Here is a 20,358-nt window from a genome sequence, read left to right as displayed (position 1 = left end):
TCGAGGATGCCTCTGCACGACGAATTGGTTCCTGATGCGGATCTCTTCTCCAGCCCTGACTTCTTCCATCTGCCACCCCCGCAAGCTGTTTCCACAGGTGTTTGCTGTGCAGCTGCTGCCTAGTGACCGTTGCTGCGCCTCCCACTGTTGAATGAAGAGCAGGCTCGATACCGCTGTCTCCACGCCTACCTACCTAGTCAGAAGTCTGCAGGCGTCGAACCAAACCCCGACCCCTCCTACCCCTTCGCAGGCCAGGGAGTCGGCGGAAATCATGTCGGCCGCGCCGCACGCACTCCATGGCCCTGACTCCGGGCCCCCGCCCCCGCCAGCCCAATTGAATCGATCCTGTGAATCATGCAGAGGCCTCAAGGTCCGGTGTCTACCGGATCCAACATCTGCCACCCAGTGCCAGAGATGCGTCAAGGCCCGCCGCGCCTGTATCTTTCTGGCCCCGCAGAAACGCCGTCCGCGCAGACGCACCGACTCGCGGGTCGCCCAGCTGGAGAAAGAGATGCGGGTCATGCGATCACTGTTGAAGGGCCGACTTCCCATTCAAGACGCCACCAGCCCGGAAAGCAGCAGCAGCGTCCGTGACGACTCGCTAGACAATGATCCCACCACCACCGATTCCCCGGAGAGACTGTCCAATGTTCCGGAGTCGGAGGCGGAAGGGAATGCAGACGCCCCCAATAGCTCGACGGGTTCCATCCGCCATATCGACTGTTTGCCGGGGTTTGCACCCTCAGCTCCCAGTACCCTGGAAGGGATCCCACTGCCCCCCGTCCCCCCGGCCAACGCGGGTATGCCGGAGAACGCCCAGGAGACGCTCCAGGAAGACGATGTCATTGACAAAGGGATCCTGTCCATCACCAGTGCCGACGAGCTCATCGAATTCTTTCGCAATGAATTGGCCCATTTTTTCCCCCTGGTGGTCCTACCCCCGGGTACCACTGCCTATCAGCTGCGTCGCTCCAAACCGCTCCTCTTCCTATCGGTTATCGCCGCGGCAGCCATTGCTGTCGATGGAGAGCTGGCGCGCACTCTCAACCGCGAGATGATCAGGCTTTATGCAGAAAAGTTCTTCATCGAGGGCGAAAAGTCCTTAGAGCTCGTCCAGGCACTGCTGGTCATGACGGTGTTCTACTTTCCGGCTGATTCGGGAATGAGACTGCAGTTTTACCAATACACACATATTGCCTCGACCATGGCTTTGGAGATCGGACTGGCCTCGAAGCGTAAGGTGGTGAAGAAAGCATACAGTGATACGGAGTTCGATGAACACATGGCCGAACAGGCCAGAGCCATCCTAGGGTGTTACCACCTAGCATCAACGTAAGCTCGCCAAATATACCTACCTACCTTCATTTTGCGTAAAAAAAAAAAAACCCCTCCAGAGCCAGCCTTTGCACATTTCTGACCTCGGATCAGTGTTGCCATGAGAACCCGCCGACCTAACTTCCTCTTGTTCAACGATTGGATGGGCGAATGCGTTAAACATCTGGAGCGCTCCCCAACGACGATCGACAGACATATGGCCCGGTGGTTCGAGTTGCAACGGATCACGGACGAAACATTGATGTCGTTTGGCCTCGATGATACCAGTTCCACCGTAATGGCATTTGAGTCGAGAATACAAGCGGTGCTCAGGTGGTTTGACAATCGAATGCAGTCCTGGAAGAGGGATCTACCTCCGGACATGCTAACCGGTGAGTGGGCAGGGGGGGAATTGGAAAGAACAAGAAGCAGCAACTAATTTGAGATGCAGTACCAATGCTATTAGGTTATCATTATGCTCTCCTCGCGGTGTACGAGTTGGCGGCGGGGGAAGGCTATCGAGATCCCGACGCGGTGAAACGCAAGTTCTACACACTGCCTCCGCCGGACGAGGCAGAGACGGACCGCCAGCCCGCGGCGCCGTTGAGCGCGATGCACGTGGACATTACGACCAAGTTCATGAATGCATCGCAACAAATGATGGACACCTTTCTTGGCTGTGACACGGACACGATGCGCAAACTGCCCAACCTCATGTACACGCGAGTCGTCCAGGCGATCACGTCCCTGCTGAAGATCTACTACTCTGTCCGGACGGGCGCCCTCGGGGAGGTGATCAGTCCACAGACGGTAAACGTTGAAATGTACCTGGACGCGATGAGCAAGAGGCTCACCGAAGCTAGCGATGGCCACAAGTACAAGATCCCTAGCCGATGGTGGTACATCGTGGCCGTCAAGTCTCGGGACTGGTACGAGCGGTTTCAGAGACAGCACCAGCGCGACCCAGTCACTGCCTTCAATAGCTTTGCCAATGGCAATGGTAGTGTAGCTCCTCCTTCTTCCTCCACCAGTCCGCCAACGCCGCAAAACCCGCTCCCCGCAAGGATCCGGAGCCCCCTGTCCTTCGAACCAATGGGACCATCCTCTTCAGCCTCATCGCGGATAAACCTGTCCTTCCCGGCAGGATACGTCCACACTAATATACCATCAACCTTCCACAACCATCACATGAGACCCTCCCCGATTCCGTCATCTTCTTCCTATGGCGGAAGCAACATTGCTCTGTCCACACCCACCACGTGGCCCATGGACTCGGCCAACAACATAGACCCGACGACAGGATACCCGGCCCTCCCGCCAATGGTATCGCAACAGCAACAGCAACAACAACAACAACAACAGCAGCAGCAGCAACAACAACAGCAGCAGCAACAGCCGCAGCATTACGCCTACGACACACCCAAGCTCTCTCACGAGAACGCCTGTTTCGTTCCTCCGGGATCGGCAGGCACAGACATGGAGCTCGACGGCTGGGTTTCCGACGGGAATATCTTTGGGATGCCCTCCTTGCCCGGATTTTCTTTTACATGATGATAGTTTAGGTAGTCGTGTGGTAAGAATCTCTAGACGAATGATGAAAGTAAAAGCTTAATGGCAGATATATATAATTGTGATATCCCATTCTGGTTCGAAGGAAAATATATATATAATATAGCTATTAACTAGATGATAGAAAAGGCTTCCAAGGCATCCATGAACCCCGCAATAGCCCCAATCCCAACAAGTCCCCTAGCTGCATTCCGCGCGAGATTCTCACTGCCGTCCCGGTCCTTTCTGTCTCGTCGCGCATGTCGGCTGGATGAGGCCGAGCGGTGATGTGCTGTAGAGAGGTGTTGGGGTGGGAGATTGAAGCACACGGACCGAGAGGACATCTCCCCCCCCACGGTTGGTTGTTGTGGATATGGATGTTGATATACGTGTTTGGATGGATGGTTAGGGGGTTGTGCTTGTGGAGGAACTGGGCCAGTGACTGGCAGGCCCGAGTGTTGCCGTGTATCTTCCGGGTCGCTCTCCACCTGTGCGTGATACTGGGATCGTGGACGGGTTGTGCGCTGCCTTGCTTGCTTGGGGGGTGGCTTTCGCCAGTCCGGTGGATCGGTATATTGGGCGAGCAGCTGGTCAACCACTTGATCCGAGTATTGGAGCATGTCCCTTGGGGATTTCTCCATCTTGCTCATTGTCGACTCGCTCACCGCAAACAATGCAATAGGGAGTCTGGTGGGGAGCACCGGGACCGCGTACGGGTTATTGTGATGGATCAATCGACTAATCTGATCGGTTTCGGTTTCTTCAGCTTCCTGTTCCACCAGTTCCCACAGGCGGTCCAAGCGTTTCATAGACCAGTAGCGGACAATGACCATGTTCTGGGCCTCTGCTCGCTCTTGAGCGATTGTCTCGTCGGTGAGCTCAGAACCACCGCTCATCAGTCTACCCAGCCGCAGTATCAAAGCCAGCACAGCCAGGCTCAGCTTTAGAGACTCCAGCTGCGCGAGGAGATATGTGACACTTTGTTTCCTGAAACAGCACTTTACTCGTTGCGACAGAGGAAGCGTCCGGAGAGTATCATGCAGGTCGGTCCCCTTTAGTCGATCCAGCATCTGTTCGATCTCGGTAAAGATTGCCTGGCCGTGGGTTGCAATTTCCCACGACTTGTCCAGTGCCTCCACGCGTGATTGGTATCCATCTGCCGGACACAGCGTCTGGCCGATCTGCTTCAGCGCCAAGGCGAAGAGGGAGACACCCTTCGCGATGCTATGGATTTCGATCCCAGACTGGGCGAGCTGGCAGCCGGCAGCGTTGAGGAGAAGAGAGAGCCGAAACCCTGCACCAGCGATCTTGATGATCGCAGTAGTGTCCACACCTAGCAAAGTATAGGGTGAGTACTAACTAATCATCCCAAAATTAACGGAGAGAGTTCTACCTGGTTGAGCCATGATAATCGGGGTATGTATATCTGCTTTCAATATGCACTCGAGAAGATGCAAAGTGAGTTCACCAGAATCTCGTCTCTCTAAAGATGGGTATCCCTATAGAAGATCTTGCGTCATCAGCCTCAGACAAGACCCGGGCGCTTTGCCCGGTCAAACCTGAAACGGTGAGATTGTCCCTCGTGCATTATATGACGAAATATTCCTGTCTCTTTGTCTGAACCCTCCTCTCTGATAGTGGCTGTCCGTCACAAGATGCTTTCCTGAGGCTGAGGCGACCAACGCCCCGCGAACAAGGCCCGTATCTGCTGACGCAGACCGGCTATTGGTAGGGGATCTTGAATCGACAAAACGGTGAGAACTATAGAATGAATCAAGATTAGCTGGTTCCTCTCACGCCCAGTGAACGGCAGAGCCTCATTTCAGCTGACCCTGCCTCGGCTCCTGGTTCGCCTTGCTGCTGTAGAGGCCAGCCCTCAAGCTTCATAGTGCCGTGACCAAGCCTGAAGATGAAGAGAAGATAGAGGGGATCTCATGGCAGAACATAGTTATATTAGGGAAAGATAGCGAGATCCGAGAAGATCAATAAGAGGGAAGAAGAGAGAACGTGTCGTCCTCAGGATTCAACCTGCAGGTGGCAGTTTTGTGTATTAATTGTTGCAACAACAGTATTTTCGATGCTTTCACTCTACCTCTTTTAATCACAAGAGTCTGTAAACAAACCAATTTATTTCCCCTTTCTAAAACAAAAGATGTCTTTTCAGATCATTGCTTTTTGTTTCCTTCCCCTTTATTATACTATCCAATGTGTAGTACAGCATTCCACGCTCCCTCAATCTCCTACTCGAGCCCCCAACACACAACGACCCCGAGGGAGTTTTTTGAGGCCAGTAATAATTCATCCCCCAACAAGATCTCAAGCCAGACAACGAAGCAAGTCCTTGATGTCCGCAATCAATCGAATTGGATCAGTTTCCTGTGGGTGACGTGACTGGCTTAATCCTGCCCAACTCTTGGCCATGTCCGCTTTCAGCGCCCTCTCTCAGCTCGGCCATCACCCGCTCGCAGGAGTGCTTTGTCTTCAGAGAAAACAACTCGGAGCTTGTCTTCTTCACACGAGAGAGCGGGTTGTCGACAGTCTAGCAGTCCGGAAGGCTCCAAGACGCCCAAGCTCGCTGTGATCAACAGCTAGTCCCGCATTTTCTACGCCGCCGTGACGATAAGCTCTTTTTGAAGCCGCGTGGCCCTCCCGCCCCCTCTGCGAGATACCGTCACGCACATCGACCGAGGAACGAGCCGCCATTACGGGTGAATCTTGATTTCTGGGGAGGGGAATACCGAAAAATTGCTGGAGAGGTCAGACTGGAGCGCTGATTCTGCGCGGATGGGCGGTTCTCGAGGGCCTCGGTCGACGAACGGTTGCCTGTCGGAGGAACACATCCCCATCGTCCACGAACCCAAGGCTCTCCACCTGTCCTTGCGCTACGGCAGCCGTATGAATAATGACATCGCCCGAAGGTGTTTCTCCTGGCCCCATCGGTGACCGTTCTGCGACGTTTGATGATCCTACGCTGCCCACGACTGGCAGTGGCCACGAGTCGAGTCCCAACGGCCCTGCAAACGATACCAACGACAATGGAAAGGAGGAAATAAACCCCGGGGATTGCTCCACAGGCAAAAAGACGGCAGACAACAATGTGAAGGCTCACGAGGAGCCACAGGAGCAAATGCTGGATGACTTCGGTCTGCCGGTCCGGGTGCGGCCTCGTCCGGCACGCTCCCTCAGCACCTCGTCGGATGGAAGTGATGAATTCCATGACGTACACGAGGAGGACAAGAGAAATCCGGAAGTTGAAGGACCAGAAAAACAAGAGAGGATGGCAGGAGACGAGAACTTAGCCGCACAAGTTGATCATAGCGACACAGAGAAAGGAGAAGAAGAAGAAGAAGACACTGCCCCTACGCCTGCTGTAGTAGAAAAGGCTCCTGTATCTCCAAAAGGTGAAGATACGCAGCGCGCCGATGAGCCTACAACACCCACCGCGCATGCCCATCAGCCTAACGAAACCTTTTCGGAGCGGCCATTGGATGGATCGAATGTTGAAGATGCTACCTCGCCTGCACCTACTCATTCCCCGTCTCAACGCAGACACAAAGTGCATGCCTCGGAATGGTCTCACCAACGCCTCACCGACCAGCATGATGCAGAGGATAGCGAGGAGGAGGAGGAGGAGGATGGTGACGGCGGATGGAAGGACATGCCTGCTCTGGGTGAACTCGACTTTTATGACGATTACGGGCGATTGGTGGCCAAGGGAGCCAAGGAGGAAGATGATGAAGCAGTCTACAGCGGCCTTGGTGGTGCGGGGAAGGGATACACTCGAGTTCAGCTCGACGAGGATGCCCAGTCTGCGACCAGTATGGACGAAGACACGAGCTACTTGTTCAAGGAAACCAATGGGAACTCCGCCGGGATGGAAGGCGAGGAGCTGCGCGATCAAATGAGTCAACTGCAAGCCACGAAAACTCTGCTCACAGAGAGTCAGCGAATAGCCTACGTGGGAGTTACCAGGTTGGCCATGTTCCAAATGGTCCGTGAGGCCGAGAAGATGCCGTCCACCAAGCAAACGAAGAGGATCATGCAAAAATCCGAAGATTCGCTTAAGAAATGGGGTCAGTCAATTATGGCTAGACTCTACCATCATATGGACATCGATGCGGCCGAACAGATCATGATAGAGCAACTCGCCGAACATGGTGTTCAGCCAGAGGACTTGATTCGACCACTGATGCAAAATTCACGAGTGAAGAATCCGTTAGCCGGGGATGCACCGGAAAACCCTGTCTCTTCGCCCTCTTCTCCCAGCCTGAAGCAAATGTCTCGGCAGAGTCTCTCATCGGAGATGGAGAAGTCGTCGGAGCTTGGGTCACCACCCCCATACGAGGCGCATGAGGGTGAGGATCTTCCTGAAGTCCGCACGCCGTCACAGCTCCCCACTTCAGACAATATCGACATAGACCTTCGATGGACAGTCCTCTGTGATCTGTTCCTCGTTCTCATTGCAGATTCCGTCTATGACGCCCGCTCACGGACTCTTCTGGAGAGGGTCGGGGAAGCCATGGACGTCTCTTGGCTACAGATCTGCCGTTTTGAGAAGAGGGTTATTGACGCGCTCGAAATGCAGGAATCTGCCGACAAAGAAACATGGGACGAATCCGAGCACATGGAAAACCGCCGGAAGATGGCTTTGAAGAAGAAGTACATGATCATGGGCCTGGCCACCGTCGGGGGTGGCTTGGTCATTGGGCTTTCCGCGGGACTGCTGGCACCAGTGATCGGAGCTGGTCTGGCTGCAGGATTCACGACCATCGGCGTATCAGGGACTAGTGCCTTCCTGGGAGGTGTTGGTGGCACAGCCCTGATTGCTTCTGGTGCGACCTTGACTGGCGGCACGATAGGTATGAGAGCCTCGCACAGACGGACCGGTGCCGTGCAGACCTTCGAATATCGCCCTCTACATAACAACAAACGAGTTAACCTCATCGTGACGGTGTCCGGGTGGATGACTGGCAAGGTCGACGATGTCCGATTGCCATACAGTACTGTCGATCCCATCATGGGTGATATTTATTCCGTCTTGTGGGAACCTGACATGCTGCGCAGTATGGGTGATACTATTAACATCCTAGCGACAGAGGTATTTCTAACTTGCGCTCTTTTTTCTCTTGATCTCGATTTGTAGGCAACTAATCATTATCCAGGCTCTGACCCAGGGGTTACAACAAGTCCTAGGAAGTACCATCCTTGTCGCCCTGATGGCCTCCTTGCAGCTTCCGATAGTCCTGACAAAATTGTCCTATCTGATCGACAACCCATGGAACGTGTCTCTCGCTCGTGCAACTTCTGCAGGGCTCATCCTCGCAGACTCGTTGATGAACAATAATCTTGGAAAGAGACCAGTCACCTTACTCGGCTTCTCGCTTGGCTCACGGCTGATATTTTCGTGTCTGAAAGAGCTTGCCGAAAAGGGCGCGCATGGACTTGTCCAGAACGTCTATCTCTTTGGTTCGCCGATGGTGGCGAACAAAGATGACTACTTGAAAGCCAGAAGTGTAGTCGCAGGCCGTTTCGTCAATGGATATGCCTCGAATGACTGGATCTTAGGGTACTTGTTCCGTGCAACTAGCGGAGGGATCATGCGAGTGGCCGGTCTGGCGCCTGTAGAGGGAATCCCTGGTATCGAGAATATCGACGTGACCAAGCTCGTGAACGGGCACATGGACTATCGCGCGGCGATGCCTCGGCTACTCCGCGAAGTCGGCTGGGAGGTGTTGAGTGACGAGTTTACCGAGATCGAAGACCCCGACCCAGAGGACCATGCCGCGCGCCAGCGAGAGCTGATCCGTGAAATCGACGAGGCACGCAAAGAGGCGGAGCTCAAGCCCGAGAAGAAGCGATTCGGCCTCTTCAAGCGCGGCAAGCTGGCGGAAAAGAAAGGCTGGGAGACGTACGATGTGAACCGCGCCGAGGGGAAGAGTCCCTCCTCGGGCGACGACTCTAGCGAGACCAACCCGGCCGGGTCGGTCCTTTTTGATATCGATGCAATCCGGGCGGAGCTCGCATCCGAAGCGATTCAAGTCAGAGAGTTGGACTCTACCTTGCCTCCGATGAAGCTCGAGTTGAACTCGCCGGGTCCATCGCCCATCCAGTCTCCAGACTCGGATACCCCCCCGAGCCTCAAACCAGCCGCGAAGAGTGTCAATGCCACAACACCACCACCACCACCTCGGCCTCATCCCGTGGCGACGCAGCAACGAGATTATTCTTACGATGAAGACGACATCCAGATGACCTTCGACACATCGTACTACAGCTCACCTCCTCAGCGCAGATACTCGTCCTCCCCCTTCCAGCCTCGTCTCGACGACCCGGCACCTCCCTACCGCGACACACGCCCGGAACTTCGATCCTCGTTAACCATGCCGGCCACCGTGTCAATCGAGCATAACGCCTGGGCGGACCATGACGAGGGGGAGATCCAGATGTCTTTCGAGTGAACCGTCACCACCCCTTGGACTGTAGCGTATACACAATAGCATGCATGCCTTTTGTAGGCTTGATTGAGCCATAGCTATAGTTCTAAGAAGCATTGGTAGAGCTATCAATAATTCTTTCCCCCCACTTTCTAACATGATACACGGTAAATCCTGCCTAAACAGTCAAAAACTAATTGACAATCAGTAAAGTCGACAAGACAAAGAAAAATGTCTTCGTATTGATTTGTATTGTTCCATACACACTGCCAGTGCGGAGAAAACGCGGCGTGTCACGCGTCCCTCGCCTCACGACTCTCAGTGAGAACTATTACTTCCTGGGAGTTCCCAGTCACTGCCAACGACAGCTCTCAGACAGCTGTATTCCCTGTGACAGGGACACGATATTATACAGCTTGCAGGATATCCCATTTTTTTTTTTAAGAGAGCTATTGTGACACCGCTGCGCTGAGATGGTCTAGTTACCCCTCACGGCACCCCGACGCGACCTGTGACAGCCAGATCGTTAGCTGCGCATGAATTACCCAGCCATGGAATCTGAAAAGCGCAGACCAAGGGCCATACGAAAACCTGATTCGAGTTATTCAAGCAATAGGTTGACTAGGAATATCCAAGGCCGTCACCTTTTGTCGACGTTTAATCTTGACCCTCGTGAGGAGAGGAGTCTACGGAGTGACTCGAAGGGCAGCGACAAACCCACATCGTCTCCTACAGATGCGACTTTCGATCATGAGCCGCTGAGTTCGCAGAGTGGCGACGGCGACGGCGATGGCCTGGAGACGGACGACTCGACAGATGAACTGGCTCCTACTCCCCGACGGAAAACGCTGGAGGAGAGATTGGCGACGGATAACGGCGAGACGACGGCAAGTACGGAGCCGGCGAGTTCCAATGGGAAAGAGTCGGGATCGAAAAAAGGGGATCCTACGCGGGAGTCAGGAAAACAGAACTTGACTCAAACCAATCGGACCGCCAAACGAAAGGCCGAGGAAGAGGAAGAACTGTTTTCGTCGTTTAGCCGTTCACAGTCCATCAAACGGCAGAGAAGCAGAAAGTATGGAGACCGCAAGGCGACTGCTTCATTTAGCTCCAGCCTGCCCTCGGAATCTGCGTCACCCCAGTTCAAGCACCCGAGAAGCATTCCCAGTGCGCTGCGGCAGCGGAAGGAGGAAGAGGAAGACGACCACAGCTTCAAGATGCCGATAGAGTTCGAACCTCCACGAAGGACAAAGGCGGCCGACAAAGCCAAGGGCGACTCTCAAGTGGCCACCGATGATCTCTCCGACCATGAATTCAAGCAGCCACTGGCTTTGCATGACACTGTTTCTAGCTCCTCGGTCACGGTGTCGACTAAGAACACCCAGCAGTATTTGGACCACTTTGACTTTTCTTCGTCTCTCAGCCCGCTGTCATCTCCTCCATCATCTAGCGGGATCGAAGACGACATCATATCTAAAACTGGAGACGACGACAACGACACGAGCGATCTCCCGGCCGATGAGCCTCGGTGTCCCTCGTGTAAGGAGATTGTCAACAGAGACATGCTGGTTGACTTCCTCGCGCAACCGCGACAACGAATCCGTGACCGGCAGAGGTTCTGTGAATCCCACAAGAAAGCTTCTGCCGAGCGGGAATGGAAGGAAAAGGGATTCCCTACCATCGATTGGGACACCTTTGACGAGCGGATCCGCGCTCACTTCGACGACCTAGAAAGTCTCCTGGTTCCAGACAGCACGTCATACTATCGGAACATCCTTGACAGCGCTCTGAAGGAAGGCAAGGCTAAGAACTTCCGGCTGAGTCTCAGCGGAGACGGCCTGGAGACCATTTCTTGCGGCTACTATGGATCTCGGGGGGCGAGCAAAATGTAAAGCACCCCTCCTATCCCCTTTGATGTTCCGTATTCTGGCTCTCTGCTAATCCGGATTTTAGGCTCCATGCGGTGACCACCCGTTTTTCGCGAAAGCTTCGCCGTCTAGCTGCGAGCGATCGGATCGTCAAGGGGGCAGGAGTGGCAGGCTACGCGCAGAGCGTCCTCGTTCCAGAACTGACCATCCGTCTAGTGAAGGAAGACATGAACGTGGGCGACGAAAAGGCGCGGCAAATCCTACGCGAAACCATCACGCTGGGCGAACAGGTGAACTTTGCTCTGGACGACGTGATACAAATCCCCGCCGAAGAAGACCCTGGTACGATCATTGATGGATAGTAGTATCCTCGATTTCTCGATTTACTGTTCAGTTCTATACCCAGCAACTGTATATACTTAAGTTATCTTCATTTTCTGTAACTAGTCATGATATGAATCATCGATAATCAAAACTTTGAAGCCATATCACTGACAGCAGATAGCAGACAGTAAACACCCTTGTAATCTCCTGCAATAATACAACTCTTTACAGTCCAATATGTAGTAAACCCCGATGCTACGCTGCAGCCTCTAAGCGACCCCGATCGGCGAATTCGTCATCGGTTGCTGATAAGACAAGACAAGCAAGGTGAGCTCCCTGGATTTATCTTCTTGGTTCCTTCCCCCCCGCTCGAAGTCCTGGTATTTACCCTCCCTCCTTGTTTTTCCTGTAGGGCGATGGTGAAGTGGAAATCCTGCTAACTGCTATTATTATTTCAGTCGTTTCAGGATGGAGAAGAAACTGATCATGCCTGTCTCCGAAACAACACCGCTGCTGGTCGTCCCGGTCGCCGCCCAGCGATACCGGTATCCGCATCACCCCCTGCGAAGGGCGTGCACCTTTACGCTGGGCGTGCTGCTTGTGGGCGCCCTTGTGCTCTTCCTGACTCCTGCTGGTCTGTGGTCTTATCTTCCCTGGGCGAGCGTGTACCCGCACCAGTCGTGGCCGCACGGCCAGGGTCTCTCGTACGGCGAGCTGCAGGAGATCCTCCTCACCACGCCGACGGCGCAGCGGGAGCGGGAATGGAGCTCGTATTACACTTCTGGCTCGCACTTGGCGGGGAAGAATCTCAGCCAGGCGCTGTGGACGCAGGAGAAGTGGCAGGAGCTGGGCGTCGACGAGGCGAGCATCGTGGCGTACGACATCTACCTGAACTACCCGGTCGAGCACCGGCTGGCACTGCTGAAGAAGACAGGAGGGGATGAGGATGCAACCGAGGTCACCTTCGAGGCGACGCTGGAGGAAGATGTACTCGAGCAGGACGGCACCAGCGGTCTGCCGGACCGGGTGCCGACCTTCCACGGCTACTCGGCGAGCGGCAACGTGACGGCCCAGTTCGTGTATGCGAACTTTGGCACGTACTATGATTTCGACGACCTGGTCAAGGCGAACGTCAGTCTGGAGGGCAAGATCGCTCTCGTCAAGTACGGCGGCGTCTTCCGCGGCCTCAAGGTCAAGCGAGCCCAGGAGCTGGGCATGGTGGGCGTCGTCATGTATACCGACCCACAGGAGGATGGCGACATCACCGAGGAGAATGGCTACAAGGCTTATCCTGAGGGGCCTGCCCGGCACCCGAGTGCCGTGCAGAGAGGGAGCACTCAGTTTTTGAGTAAGAGATCTCATTTCTATTATAGAAAAAAAAAATAGAAAAGAAAAAAAGTACTGATTGTTAGGTTTTGCACCCGGCGACCCGACTACGCCTGGGTATCCATCTCTCCCCGGATGCGAGCGACAGGATCCGCACGCCTCGATCCCCTCGATCCCCTCGTTACCCATCTCGTACACGGAGGCGCTGCCGTTGCTGAAGGCGCTCAACGGACACGGACCCAAGGCGTCCGACTTCAACAAGTACTGGCAAGGCGGCGGCCTGGGCTACAAGGGTGTCGAGTACAACATCGGGCCGTCTCCCGAGGATGAAGTGATCAACCTGTACAATCAGCAAGAGTACACGACCACTCCGCTGTGGAACGTGATCGGGGTGATCAAGGGCGCCATACCAGACGAGGTAGTGATTCTGGGTAACCACCGGGATGCGTGGATCGCGGGAGGTGCGGGCGACCCGAACAGCGGCTCTGCGGCGCTGAACGAGCTGATCCGGAGCTTCGGGGCGGCGCGCAAGGCCGGGTGGAGGCCGCTCCGCACGATCGTGTTTGCCAGCTGGGACGGCGAGGAGTACGGCCTACTGGGGTCGACGGAATGGGTGGAAGACAAGCTTCCCTGGCTGCAAAAGGCCAACGTCGCGTACCTGAACGTGGACGTGGCGGCGAGCGGGCCCAACTTTGCGCCGCGCGCGAGCCCGCTGCTGAACCAGGTGATCTACGAGGCGACGAGCCTGGTGCCCTCGCCCAACCAGACGGTGGCCGGGCAGACGGTGCGGGATGTGTGGGACGGCGCGATCGCGACCATGGGCAGCGGCAGCGACTTCACGGCCTTCCAGGACTTTGCGGGCGTTGCCAGCGCGGACTTTGGCTTCACGCGCGGGCCGCACGACCCGGTCTACCACTACCACTCCAACTACGATAGCTTCGACTGGATGGACCGGTTCGGTGACCCGGCCTGGCGGTACCACGAGACAGCCACCAAGGTCTGGGCGCTGGCGGCGGCGCAGCTGGTCGAAAGTCCCGTACTGGCGCTGAATGCGTCGGACTACGCCTTTGCACTGGGGGCGTACCTGGAGCGGATCAAGCCGGCTGCTGCTGCTGCTACTACTACTGCTGCTGCTGCTGATTCGTCTCATCCATCGGCTGTCTTTGACTTTACCTCGCTCGACCGGGCGATTGCCGGCTTCCAGGCCGCGGCGATGCGCTTCGACGCCCACGTTGCCGACCTGCGCGCCGGGCTGCACCACGACTACCCGTGGTACCGGTGGTGGCAGAAGGTACGGCTGTTCCTCCAGGTCCGCAAGGTCAACGACCAGCTCAAGGCGCTGGAACGACAGTTCCTGTATACCGACGGGCTGGATGGCCGCAGTTGGTTCAAGCACGTCGTGTTTGCGCCAGGCCTGTGGACGGGCTACTCGGGCGCGACGTATCCTGGTTTGGTGGAGAGTTTTGAAGCGGGGGATTTGGAAAATGCAGAGGTAAAACATTCTTCCTTCCTATCGTTTTTTTTCTTTTTATTATTATCATCTACTTTCTACGAATATGCTAACGATTGTCAGAAATGGGCTGGGATCATCAAGGAGCGCATTGAAGCGGCCACCAAGACGCTGCAGTAATTTTCAGAATAGTATCCCAGCTACTCCGTACTCGGCTTCAGAAATATCATATATCTTACTCTGTGCCTCTTTAATGCCAGTCATTCAACCACCTGATCAATATTAATACGAGCAGATGACCCTGACAGGGATGTATGTTGTACGACCGACGTACTCTGCACATCGTGGCTGATTAGATCTGCCTATCACTGCTATCTATCCATTCTCCAATCGTCAACGTATTCTCTCTCCAGTGTCCATACCCTGCATACGGAGTATAATATTATTGTCTCTGATTATTGTTTCTACCTAATAGTTATTATTATTAGCATGTAGTGTTGCATTCTGCGGGGACGAGGCCGCACGGCTCACGATAGTTTAAAAAGTCCAGGTCCACCACAACATATCATCCTCGGTATTATTGGCTTCAACACCGAGTCTAGACAGAAAATAAACAGACACTAATCAGATGAGTGGAGACTGCTAATGAGCAATTAGTGTACTGTAGTATTGCGAGTCTCAGCGATTTCATATTCATAAGCAGGTGGTAGAAAACGGCGTGGAGTCACGATCCACTTGAAATGCCGGCGAGCCGGTTCTATCTCGAGTATTCTGTACGCACCTTCCAGTAATATTGTCAGCCTGTGATTCTGGAGACATGTAGGGATAATCAAATTAGGAGTAGAGGAGTTGCTGCCTCCAAGTGAAACAGAGACAGACCTTGCTTGAGGTTGAGTCATTCCGACTCGCCTATCCGCTCAGTATCTGCTATCTGCTATCTGCTATCCTTGCGATTGACCGGGAAATCTCTTCCGCGTGGCAAGTCGACTCGACTAGTTCTAGTCTCTGTCTGTCTGTTAAATCCATAATAATCTGTCTGTAGTCTTCATCTCTTCTCCTCGGTTGTTGTTGTGGTGGTTGTGAGTGACTCGTTTTTTTGACCGCCTCCCCACTTGCCTGAATCCGTCTTTCCAGACTCGAACTCGGCGTCATCCTTTTTCTCCTCTTCTCCCCTTCTCTCTCACCTTCTCCTCCCTTTTCCTCCTCCCTTTCCTCCTCCCTTTCCTCCTCTTCCCTTCCCCCCACTTGATTCTCTGTGGCCCTCCTCAGTGGAGTATCACTGGGAGACGTCATGACGGTACATAGAGAGCCGAAGCTGCCTGTGCAGCAGCTTCTGATTCTGTGTAGGCGATTCTTTCTTCTTTTTATCTTCGCTGTAGTAGTGATAGGTGCTATTCTTGCCGTTGAACCACCATGGCTAATAAATATACGAGTCTTCAGCAATATGTCGTTTCGCAGAGCCAGGTACGGAGTACTATATATATCTATCCTCCGTGCAGTATAGTAGTACCTTCAGCTAAGCTGTCGATCTGATAGTCGTCTTGACGTCGGTCCTCCCATACCTAGTACGTCTCTGTCTGTCTATCTGCATACTCTGACTCGGCCAACAACAAGACTAGCCCGAGATGATCGAGTACGTGGGCGTGCCCCAGCATGAAGTCGCCAAATGGGTCGGAATCGTCTCCGCCGTCGTCGCCAGCTGCCAGTGTGCCATGGCCATTCCCTGGGGCACGGCCTCCGACCGCTTTGGCCGCAAACCCGTCATCCTCTTCGGCCTGACGTGCACCATGATCTTCTCCCTGGCCTTTGGTTTCTCCCGCTCACTCCTCACGCTCATCCTGTCCCGCGCCCTGCTCGGCTTTATGAACGGCAACGTCGGCATCATCCGTACCATGGTCGCCGAGATGGTCCCCGAGCGCGAACTGCAGCCGCGGGCCTTCAGTATTATGCCTCTCGTCTGGACTATTGGCAGTATCTTCGGTCCCGCGTTTGGCGGCGCTCTTGCCCGTCCCGCGGAAAAGCACCCGGAGCTCTTTGGCGACTCGGAGTTTCTCAAAAAGTACCCTTTTGCCCTACCAAACATCCTCTCGGCGATGCTATTCATTCTTGGGATTTCAACTGGTTTTCTCTTTCTAAAAGTAGGTTATTCTTTTTAGATTGGATATGCTCTTTTTGTCAGCATGGAGGAAACATTTGTCTGACCACATAGGAAACCCTGGCGAACAAAAAAGACCAGCGCGATTATGGCCTAGTCCTCGGTGAGATGCTGACCAGCTCCATCCCGTGTGGGCGAAGAAGACCCATCCGCAGTGCCAAAATTGATCTGGGTTTTGACGAGACGTCCGCCTTGCTTGGGGACGAGGAAGACCGGGTCTCGCGCAAACAGGCCCGGATGACCGTCAAGGAGCGGAAGCCCAAGAAGAAGGCCAGCTGGGCCGACGTCTTTTCCCCGCAATCCAACCTGATCCTGCTCGCCTATGGCCTGATGGCCATGCATTGCATGGCCTTTGACTCGCTGCTGCCAGTTTTTCTGCACTACCCGGAACAGGAATTCGAGGGGAACCCGGACGTGAAGCTGCCTTTTAAGTTTGCCGGTGGATTTGGTGTGGGTAGGTTTCCACAACTCCTGGTAATATGTCAGATCCTTTTCTAAACCAACAGACTCTCAAATGATCGGCATGTTCTACACGCTGATTGGCATCATCGGAATGTTTATACAGTTCCTGGTCTTCCCGCCCGCAGCCAAGCGCTACGGCGTGCTGTTTTGCTTCAAGGTCGTGTCGATTATCTTCCCGATCATCTACGCGCTTACCCCCTTCACCGTCCTGATTGAGGGTCCCCTTCGCAACTTCAGCGTCTTCCTCCTGATGCTCGGCAAGCTGGCCTGCGGCATCTTTAGTTTCCCCTGCTGCACCATCCTGCTGACCAACTCGGCCGCCACCCTCGAGGTGCTCGGCACCTTGAACGGTGTGGGGACTTCCGTCAGCGCCGTCGGTCGCGCCACAGGACCGGCGATTGTGGGCGCGATGTTCTCCTTTGGCATCAAGCGCGGCTACTTGATTATTCCCTGGGGGGCGCTCACGATCATGGGGGCGCTGAGTGCCTTTCCAGTCTTTTGGATTTTCGAAACTGATGGTTTTATGGGTAACGACGAGGATGACGATGACGACGATGAAATCGCAGACGAGTCCGAGGATAATGATGACTTTGATGACCGGACCTACGGTGCCACCACTCGTTCCAAGTAACCGATCGCGACAAATCGCGAGATTCCCTCAGCGAAGTATAAAACTGGCGTTTGGCAGATCTAGAGCATTCTAGACTAGACATGATGAATTACGACTATGGATCATGATGATGTTGATTTGTTACGATATTGCATAGTTGCATACCTTGGCTATATTAGTTATTGCATGGTTGGTAGCATAAAATGAATGTACTGATTATTATAATATTATGGATAGTTAGTTACTAGTAAAATGGTACTCTGTATTACTACGAGGACTACTCCGTATGTACGGAGTAGTAGTTAACTGGTTAATTAGTACTATCTAACTACTAGACGACCCACGTAGTCAAATGCAGTTAGCCAGTCCGCGGAGCGCCATTACTAGACCCGCCATCAGCTAAGGACGGAGTACGGAGTAGCTGGCTACATTAACCTCACCTCATCTCACCCAACCCATCAAAAAAATGGTAAGGGGAAGCAAAATATACATTTCCATCATTAGAAGATGATAAGCTAATACCGAGGGATTCCAACCAATTAGACCGCCACCTCCGCTTTGGCTCTCGCCCTGCTCACCTCCCTCGGCGGGACAATCGGGTACGCCCGCACGGGGTCCATCCCCTCGATCGCCGCCGGGCTCTCCGTCGGAGCCCTTTACCTGCTCTCCTTTGCAAGGCTGCGGGCGGGACAGTCCTACGGCGAGGAGATCGGCTTGCTTGCTTCGACGGTGTTGGGGGGGAGTGCGGTGCCGCGCGTGATTAAGACGAGGGGGAAACCGGTGCCGCTTGTTCTGAGTGTTTTGGCGACCTATGGGGTTGTGGTTTTTGGGCTGGCGCTTAGAGAGAAGCGGGCGAGATTGTAGTTATCTCGACTACAATAGTTCTTTCTCATTACTTTCTACTTAGCTTTGGTATATTACTTTTACCGTTTATTGCTCATTGATTGATGTATTCCTACCTTGATTTGCACTGTAGATGGGATGCTCTGCTGATCAGGAGATTTAATATTGATTGCGTCCACTCACTGGATTCCTCTTCACACTTCTCTTCCCATGTAGTACCGTACTCCGTACTATGTAAGTACTCCGACTGGCTCGCTAATGTGTTGTGTCGATCACCGTGTCCGAATCCCTGATAGCCCCCACAACAACAGCCGCAGGAAGCTCCCCAAGCACAGTCTCCCCCACGCGATCAGGAACGAATGCGTACCTTGGCAGCCTCGACATCCTTTCCTCCGGACTGGTCTCGTTGTCCGGATACACCAGCCTCATCACTTTCGACCGCTCTTTCTTCGGTTTGTCGTCTGGCGCTTTCGCTGAAGTTGAAGCAGCAGCGGCGGCAGCAGCAGCAGCAACTTCCTCAGCATGTTGATCGGCTTGTTTAGCAGCCCCCGAAACAAGTTCGTCTACAGACGCAAGCACCGGACCGTCAGGGGTAACCGCTGCTGCTCCGGGAGGTGCCGGATGGCCCATGTGCAGCTGTTGCATCTGGTGCGCGTTGACCTGCGGGGCACCAAACGCCGGACGCTGCGGAAGACCAGGTGCAGCGGGGAGACCCGGGGCAGTCGGGAGAGTGGCGGGTAGGGCCCCCGGTCGGGAAAGGAAGGAAGGCTGCGGCGGGGTATGCGTTTGAGGGGGTTGCTGCTGGCTTTGCTGCTGGGGCTGAGGCTGTTGCGGGGGGACGGGAGACGGGGTCGCTCCGTACGCACCGGGCTGCGCGGGCTGAGGTGAGATTCCCGCTGGATATTGCGGCGGAGGGTACTGCTGGCCGCTTGGCGAGAAGTTCGGGTACACGGGGCTGGCGGTCTGCGGGAACGGAGACGCAGAGTTGTATGGTTGGGGGTAGGTAAATGCCGGGGCAGTGGTAGTAGTAGCGGTCGTAGCGGAGGTGGGCGTAGCAGCTGGTGACTAAACATAATTAGAAAAAAAAATGAAGAAGAAGAAGCATCAGTCAGAAGAAAAAAAAACTTACAGCCTGCCCTGCTCCAACAGGTGTCGCCTCGCCACTACTCCCCCCCTGCAGCAACTCGGCTCGTTTTGCCTTATGCTCCGCCAGCCGCCTCTTCAAATCCGACACGGCCTCCAGCTTGGGCTTCTTGGCCGGCTGGCCGTTGACCGACGAGCCCGCCGGCGGGTTCCCCGTCACAGCCTGGCGCTCGGCCTCGGCCTGTTGGAATTGCGCCATGACTCGTTGGTTATGCGTCTGGACGACATCTTCGGGCACGCCCTCCATGCCGAAGATCTCCACGTCGAGACTCGCCCGGTTGGGAAGCGCATTGTCTACCTCCGCCAACTGTTCCTTGTGGACTTGACTCATATGAACCGAGAGACCTGATAGTATGAGCATTCGGAAAAAAAAAAAAAGAAAGAATACAGCAAGTAGGAAATAGGAAAGTAGATATTGAAACGCACCACCTGCAGTATTCAACCGTCTACCACACCGCTCGCATTTGAAATGCTTCGCCTTCTGATGCGAGATCAGGATCTTGAGGTCGTCAAAGTCGCGTTCGCAATAGTAGCACCACGGTCGAGCCAGCAGCTCGTCGAGGGTGGGACCACGCCTTTTCTTGCCCATTGTGTCTTTTCTTTTTCTTCTTGTTCCAAGGATTCGGATTTCGCTTCTCTGCTAGTTATACCTTGCTTCGATGGGGAATGTCTCGTTGAGACAGAGTACGTCGCACACGTGTTGGCGTCGCGCAAAGCTCACTCACTTTCACTACGTCGGGAGGCGGTCGACGGTCTCGTAAGCCGATCGGCGATCATCACATGATGTCACGTGGATGGCTTAGTAAGATAATTTGTGTTTCTAGTAATCCGTACTCTGCAGTATACCAATGGATAGAATAAAATATGATATTGAAGACATG

General features: G+C 54.3%; 9 protein-coding genes across 9 annotated transcripts; 6 read left to right on the top strand and 3 right to left on the bottom strand.

Annotated features, from left to right (window-relative positions):
* Nucleotides 1-271: 271 nt before the first annotated feature.
* Nucleotides 272-2,865, top strand: ASPZODRAFT_63290 (hypothetical protein; the record flags this gene model as incomplete). Its single annotated transcript, XM_022729135.1, has 5 exons — nt 272-1,332; nt 1,429-1,706; nt 1,766-2,444; nt 2,508-2,637; nt 2,710-2,865. The coding sequence occupies 5 exons, from the start codon at nt 272-274 to the stop codon at nt 2,863-2,865; spliced, it is 2,304 nt and encodes a 767-aa protein (XP_022582212.1).
* A 131-nt stretch (nt 2,866-2,996) lies between these two features.
* ASPZODRAFT_15148 (hypothetical protein) lies at nt 2,997-4,268 on the bottom strand (the record flags this gene model as incomplete). Its single annotated transcript, XM_022725738.1, has 2 exons — nt 2,997-4,195; nt 4,256-4,268. The coding sequence occupies 2 exons, from the start codon at nt 4,266-4,268 to the stop codon at nt 2,997-2,999; spliced, it is 1,212 nt and encodes a 403-aa protein (XP_022582211.1).
* A 1,397-nt stretch (nt 4,269-5,665) lies between these two features.
* Nucleotides 5,666-9,177, top strand: ASPZODRAFT_1754981 (hypothetical protein). Its single transcript, XM_022727051.1, has 3 exons — nt 5,666-7,960; nt 8,025-8,923; nt 8,980-9,177. Exons 1-3 carry the CDS (start codon nt 5,765-5,767, stop codon nt 9,095-9,097), a joined length of 3,213 nt encoding a protein of 1,070 aa, XP_022582210.1. The 5' UTR covers nt 5,666-5,764; the 3' UTR covers nt 9,098-9,177.
* Nucleotides 9,178-9,615: 438 nt separating this feature from the next.
* ASPZODRAFT_131255 (hypothetical protein) lies at nt 9,616-11,829 on the top strand. Its single transcript, XM_022722711.1, has 2 exons — nt 9,616-11,184; nt 11,250-11,829. Exons 1-2 carry the CDS (start codon nt 9,848-9,850, stop codon nt 11,524-11,526), a joined length of 1,614 nt encoding a protein of 537 aa, XP_022582209.1. The 5' UTR covers nt 9,616-9,847; the 3' UTR covers nt 11,527-11,829.
* Nucleotides 11,830-11,912: 83 nt separating this feature from the next.
* On the top strand, nt 11,913-14,715 carry ASPZODRAFT_131253 (hypothetical protein). The gene is made up of 3 exons (XM_022722710.1): nt 11,913-12,836; nt 12,901-14,306; nt 14,388-14,715. Exons 1-3 carry the CDS (start codon nt 11,957-11,959, stop codon nt 14,442-14,444), a joined length of 2,343 nt encoding a protein of 780 aa, XP_022582208.1. The 5' UTR covers nt 11,913-11,956; the 3' UTR covers nt 14,445-14,715.
* A 435-nt stretch (nt 14,716-15,150) lies between these two features.
* Nucleotides 15,151-15,968, bottom strand: ASPZODRAFT_131251 (hypothetical protein). Its single transcript, XM_022722709.1, has 3 exons — nt 15,884-15,968; nt 15,705-15,829; nt 15,151-15,607 (listed from the first exon to the last, which is right to left on the bottom strand). The coding sequence occupies exon 3, from the start codon at nt 15,555-15,557 to the stop codon at nt 15,192-15,194; it is 366 nt and encodes a 121-aa protein (XP_022582207.1). The 5' UTR covers nt 15,558-15,607; nt 15,705-15,829; nt 15,884-15,968; the 3' UTR covers nt 15,151-15,191.
* On the top strand, nt 15,890-17,512 carry ASPZODRAFT_64068 (hypothetical protein; the record flags this gene model as incomplete). The annotated part of the gene is made up of 3 exons (XM_022729204.1): nt 15,890-16,402; nt 16,474-16,877; nt 16,906-17,512. 3 exons carry the CDS (start codon nt 15,890-15,892, stop codon nt 17,510-17,512), a joined length of 1,524 nt encoding a protein of 507 aa, XP_022582206.1.
* A 413-nt stretch (nt 17,513-17,925) lies between these two features.
* On the top strand, nt 17,926-18,355 carry ASPZODRAFT_94412 (hypothetical protein; the record flags this gene model as incomplete). Its single annotated transcript, XM_022730483.1, has 2 exons — nt 17,926-17,960; nt 18,035-18,355. Exons 1-2 carry the CDS (start codon nt 17,958-17,960, stop codon nt 18,353-18,355), a joined length of 324 nt encoding a protein of 107 aa, XP_022582205.1. The 5' UTR covers nt 17,926-17,957.
* On the bottom strand, nt 18,200-20,196 carry ASPZODRAFT_131249 (hypothetical protein). Its single transcript, XM_022722708.1, has 3 exons — nt 19,904-20,196; nt 19,464-19,822; nt 18,200-19,399 (listed from the first exon to the last, which is right to left on the bottom strand). Exons 1-3 carry the CDS (start codon nt 20,064-20,066, stop codon nt 18,590-18,592), a joined length of 1,332 nt encoding a protein of 443 aa, XP_022582204.1. The 5' UTR covers nt 20,067-20,196; the 3' UTR covers nt 18,200-18,589.
* Between the last annotated feature and the right edge of the window lie 162 nt (nt 20,197-20,358).

This window comes from Penicilliopsis zonata, assembly GCF_001890105.1.
Source record: "Penicilliopsis zonata CBS 506.65 unplaced genomic scaffold ASPZOscaffold_5, whole genome shotgun sequence".
NCBI lineage: Eukaryota > Fungi > Ascomycota > Eurotiomycetes > Eurotiales > Aspergillaceae > Penicilliopsis > Penicilliopsis zonata.
This window is presented reverse-complemented; position numbering and strand designations above follow the sequence as displayed.

Coding starts and splice junctions, on each gene's coding strand:
- ASPZODRAFT_1754981 (XM_022727051.1), top strand. CDS start 5,765: ATGACATCGCCCGAAGGTGTTTCTCCTGGCCCCATCGGTGACCGTTCT. Junction 7,961..8,024: donor TTAACATCCTAGCGACAGAG/GTATTTCTAACT, acceptor ATCATTATCCAG/GCTCTGACCCAGGGGTTACA. Junction 8,924..8,979: donor AGAGAGTTGGACTCTACCTT/GCCTCCGATGAA, acceptor TCCAGTCTCCAG/ACTCGGATACCCCCCCGAGC.
- ASPZODRAFT_131255 (XM_022722711.1), top strand. CDS start 9,848: ATGGAATCTGAAAAGCGCAGACCAAGGGCCATACGAAAACCTGATTCG. Junction 11,185..11,249: donor TCTCGGGGGGCGAGCAAAAT/GTAAAGCACCCC, acceptor TCCGGATTTTAG/GCTCCATGCGGTGACCACCC.
- ASPZODRAFT_131253 (XM_022722710.1), top strand. CDS start 11,957: ATGGAGAAGAAACTGATCATGCCTGTCTCCGAAACAACACCGCTGCTG. Junction 12,837..12,900: donor AGGGAGCACTCAGTTTTTGA/GTAAGAGATCTC, acceptor ACTGATTGTTAG/GTTTTGCACCCGGCGACCCG. Junction 14,307..14,387: donor GGGATTTGGAAAATGCAGAG/GTAAAACATTCT, acceptor AACGATTGTCAG/AAATGGGCTGGGATCATCAA.
- ASPZODRAFT_131251 (XM_022722709.1), bottom strand. CDS start 15,557: ATGACGTCTCCCAGTGATACTCCACTGAGGAGGGCCACAGAGAATCAA.
- ASPZODRAFT_131249 (XM_022722708.1), bottom strand. CDS start 20,066: ATGGGCAAGAAAAGGCGTGGTCCCACCCTCGACGAGCTGCTGGCTCGA. Junction 19,823..19,903: donor ACGGTTGAATACTGCAGGTG/GTGCGTTTCAAT, acceptor TCATACTATCAG/GTCTCTCGGTTCATATGAGT. Junction 19,400..19,463: donor CTGTTGGAGCAGGGCAGGCT/GTAAGTTTTTTT, acceptor AATTATGTTTAG/TCACCAGCTGCTACGCCCAC.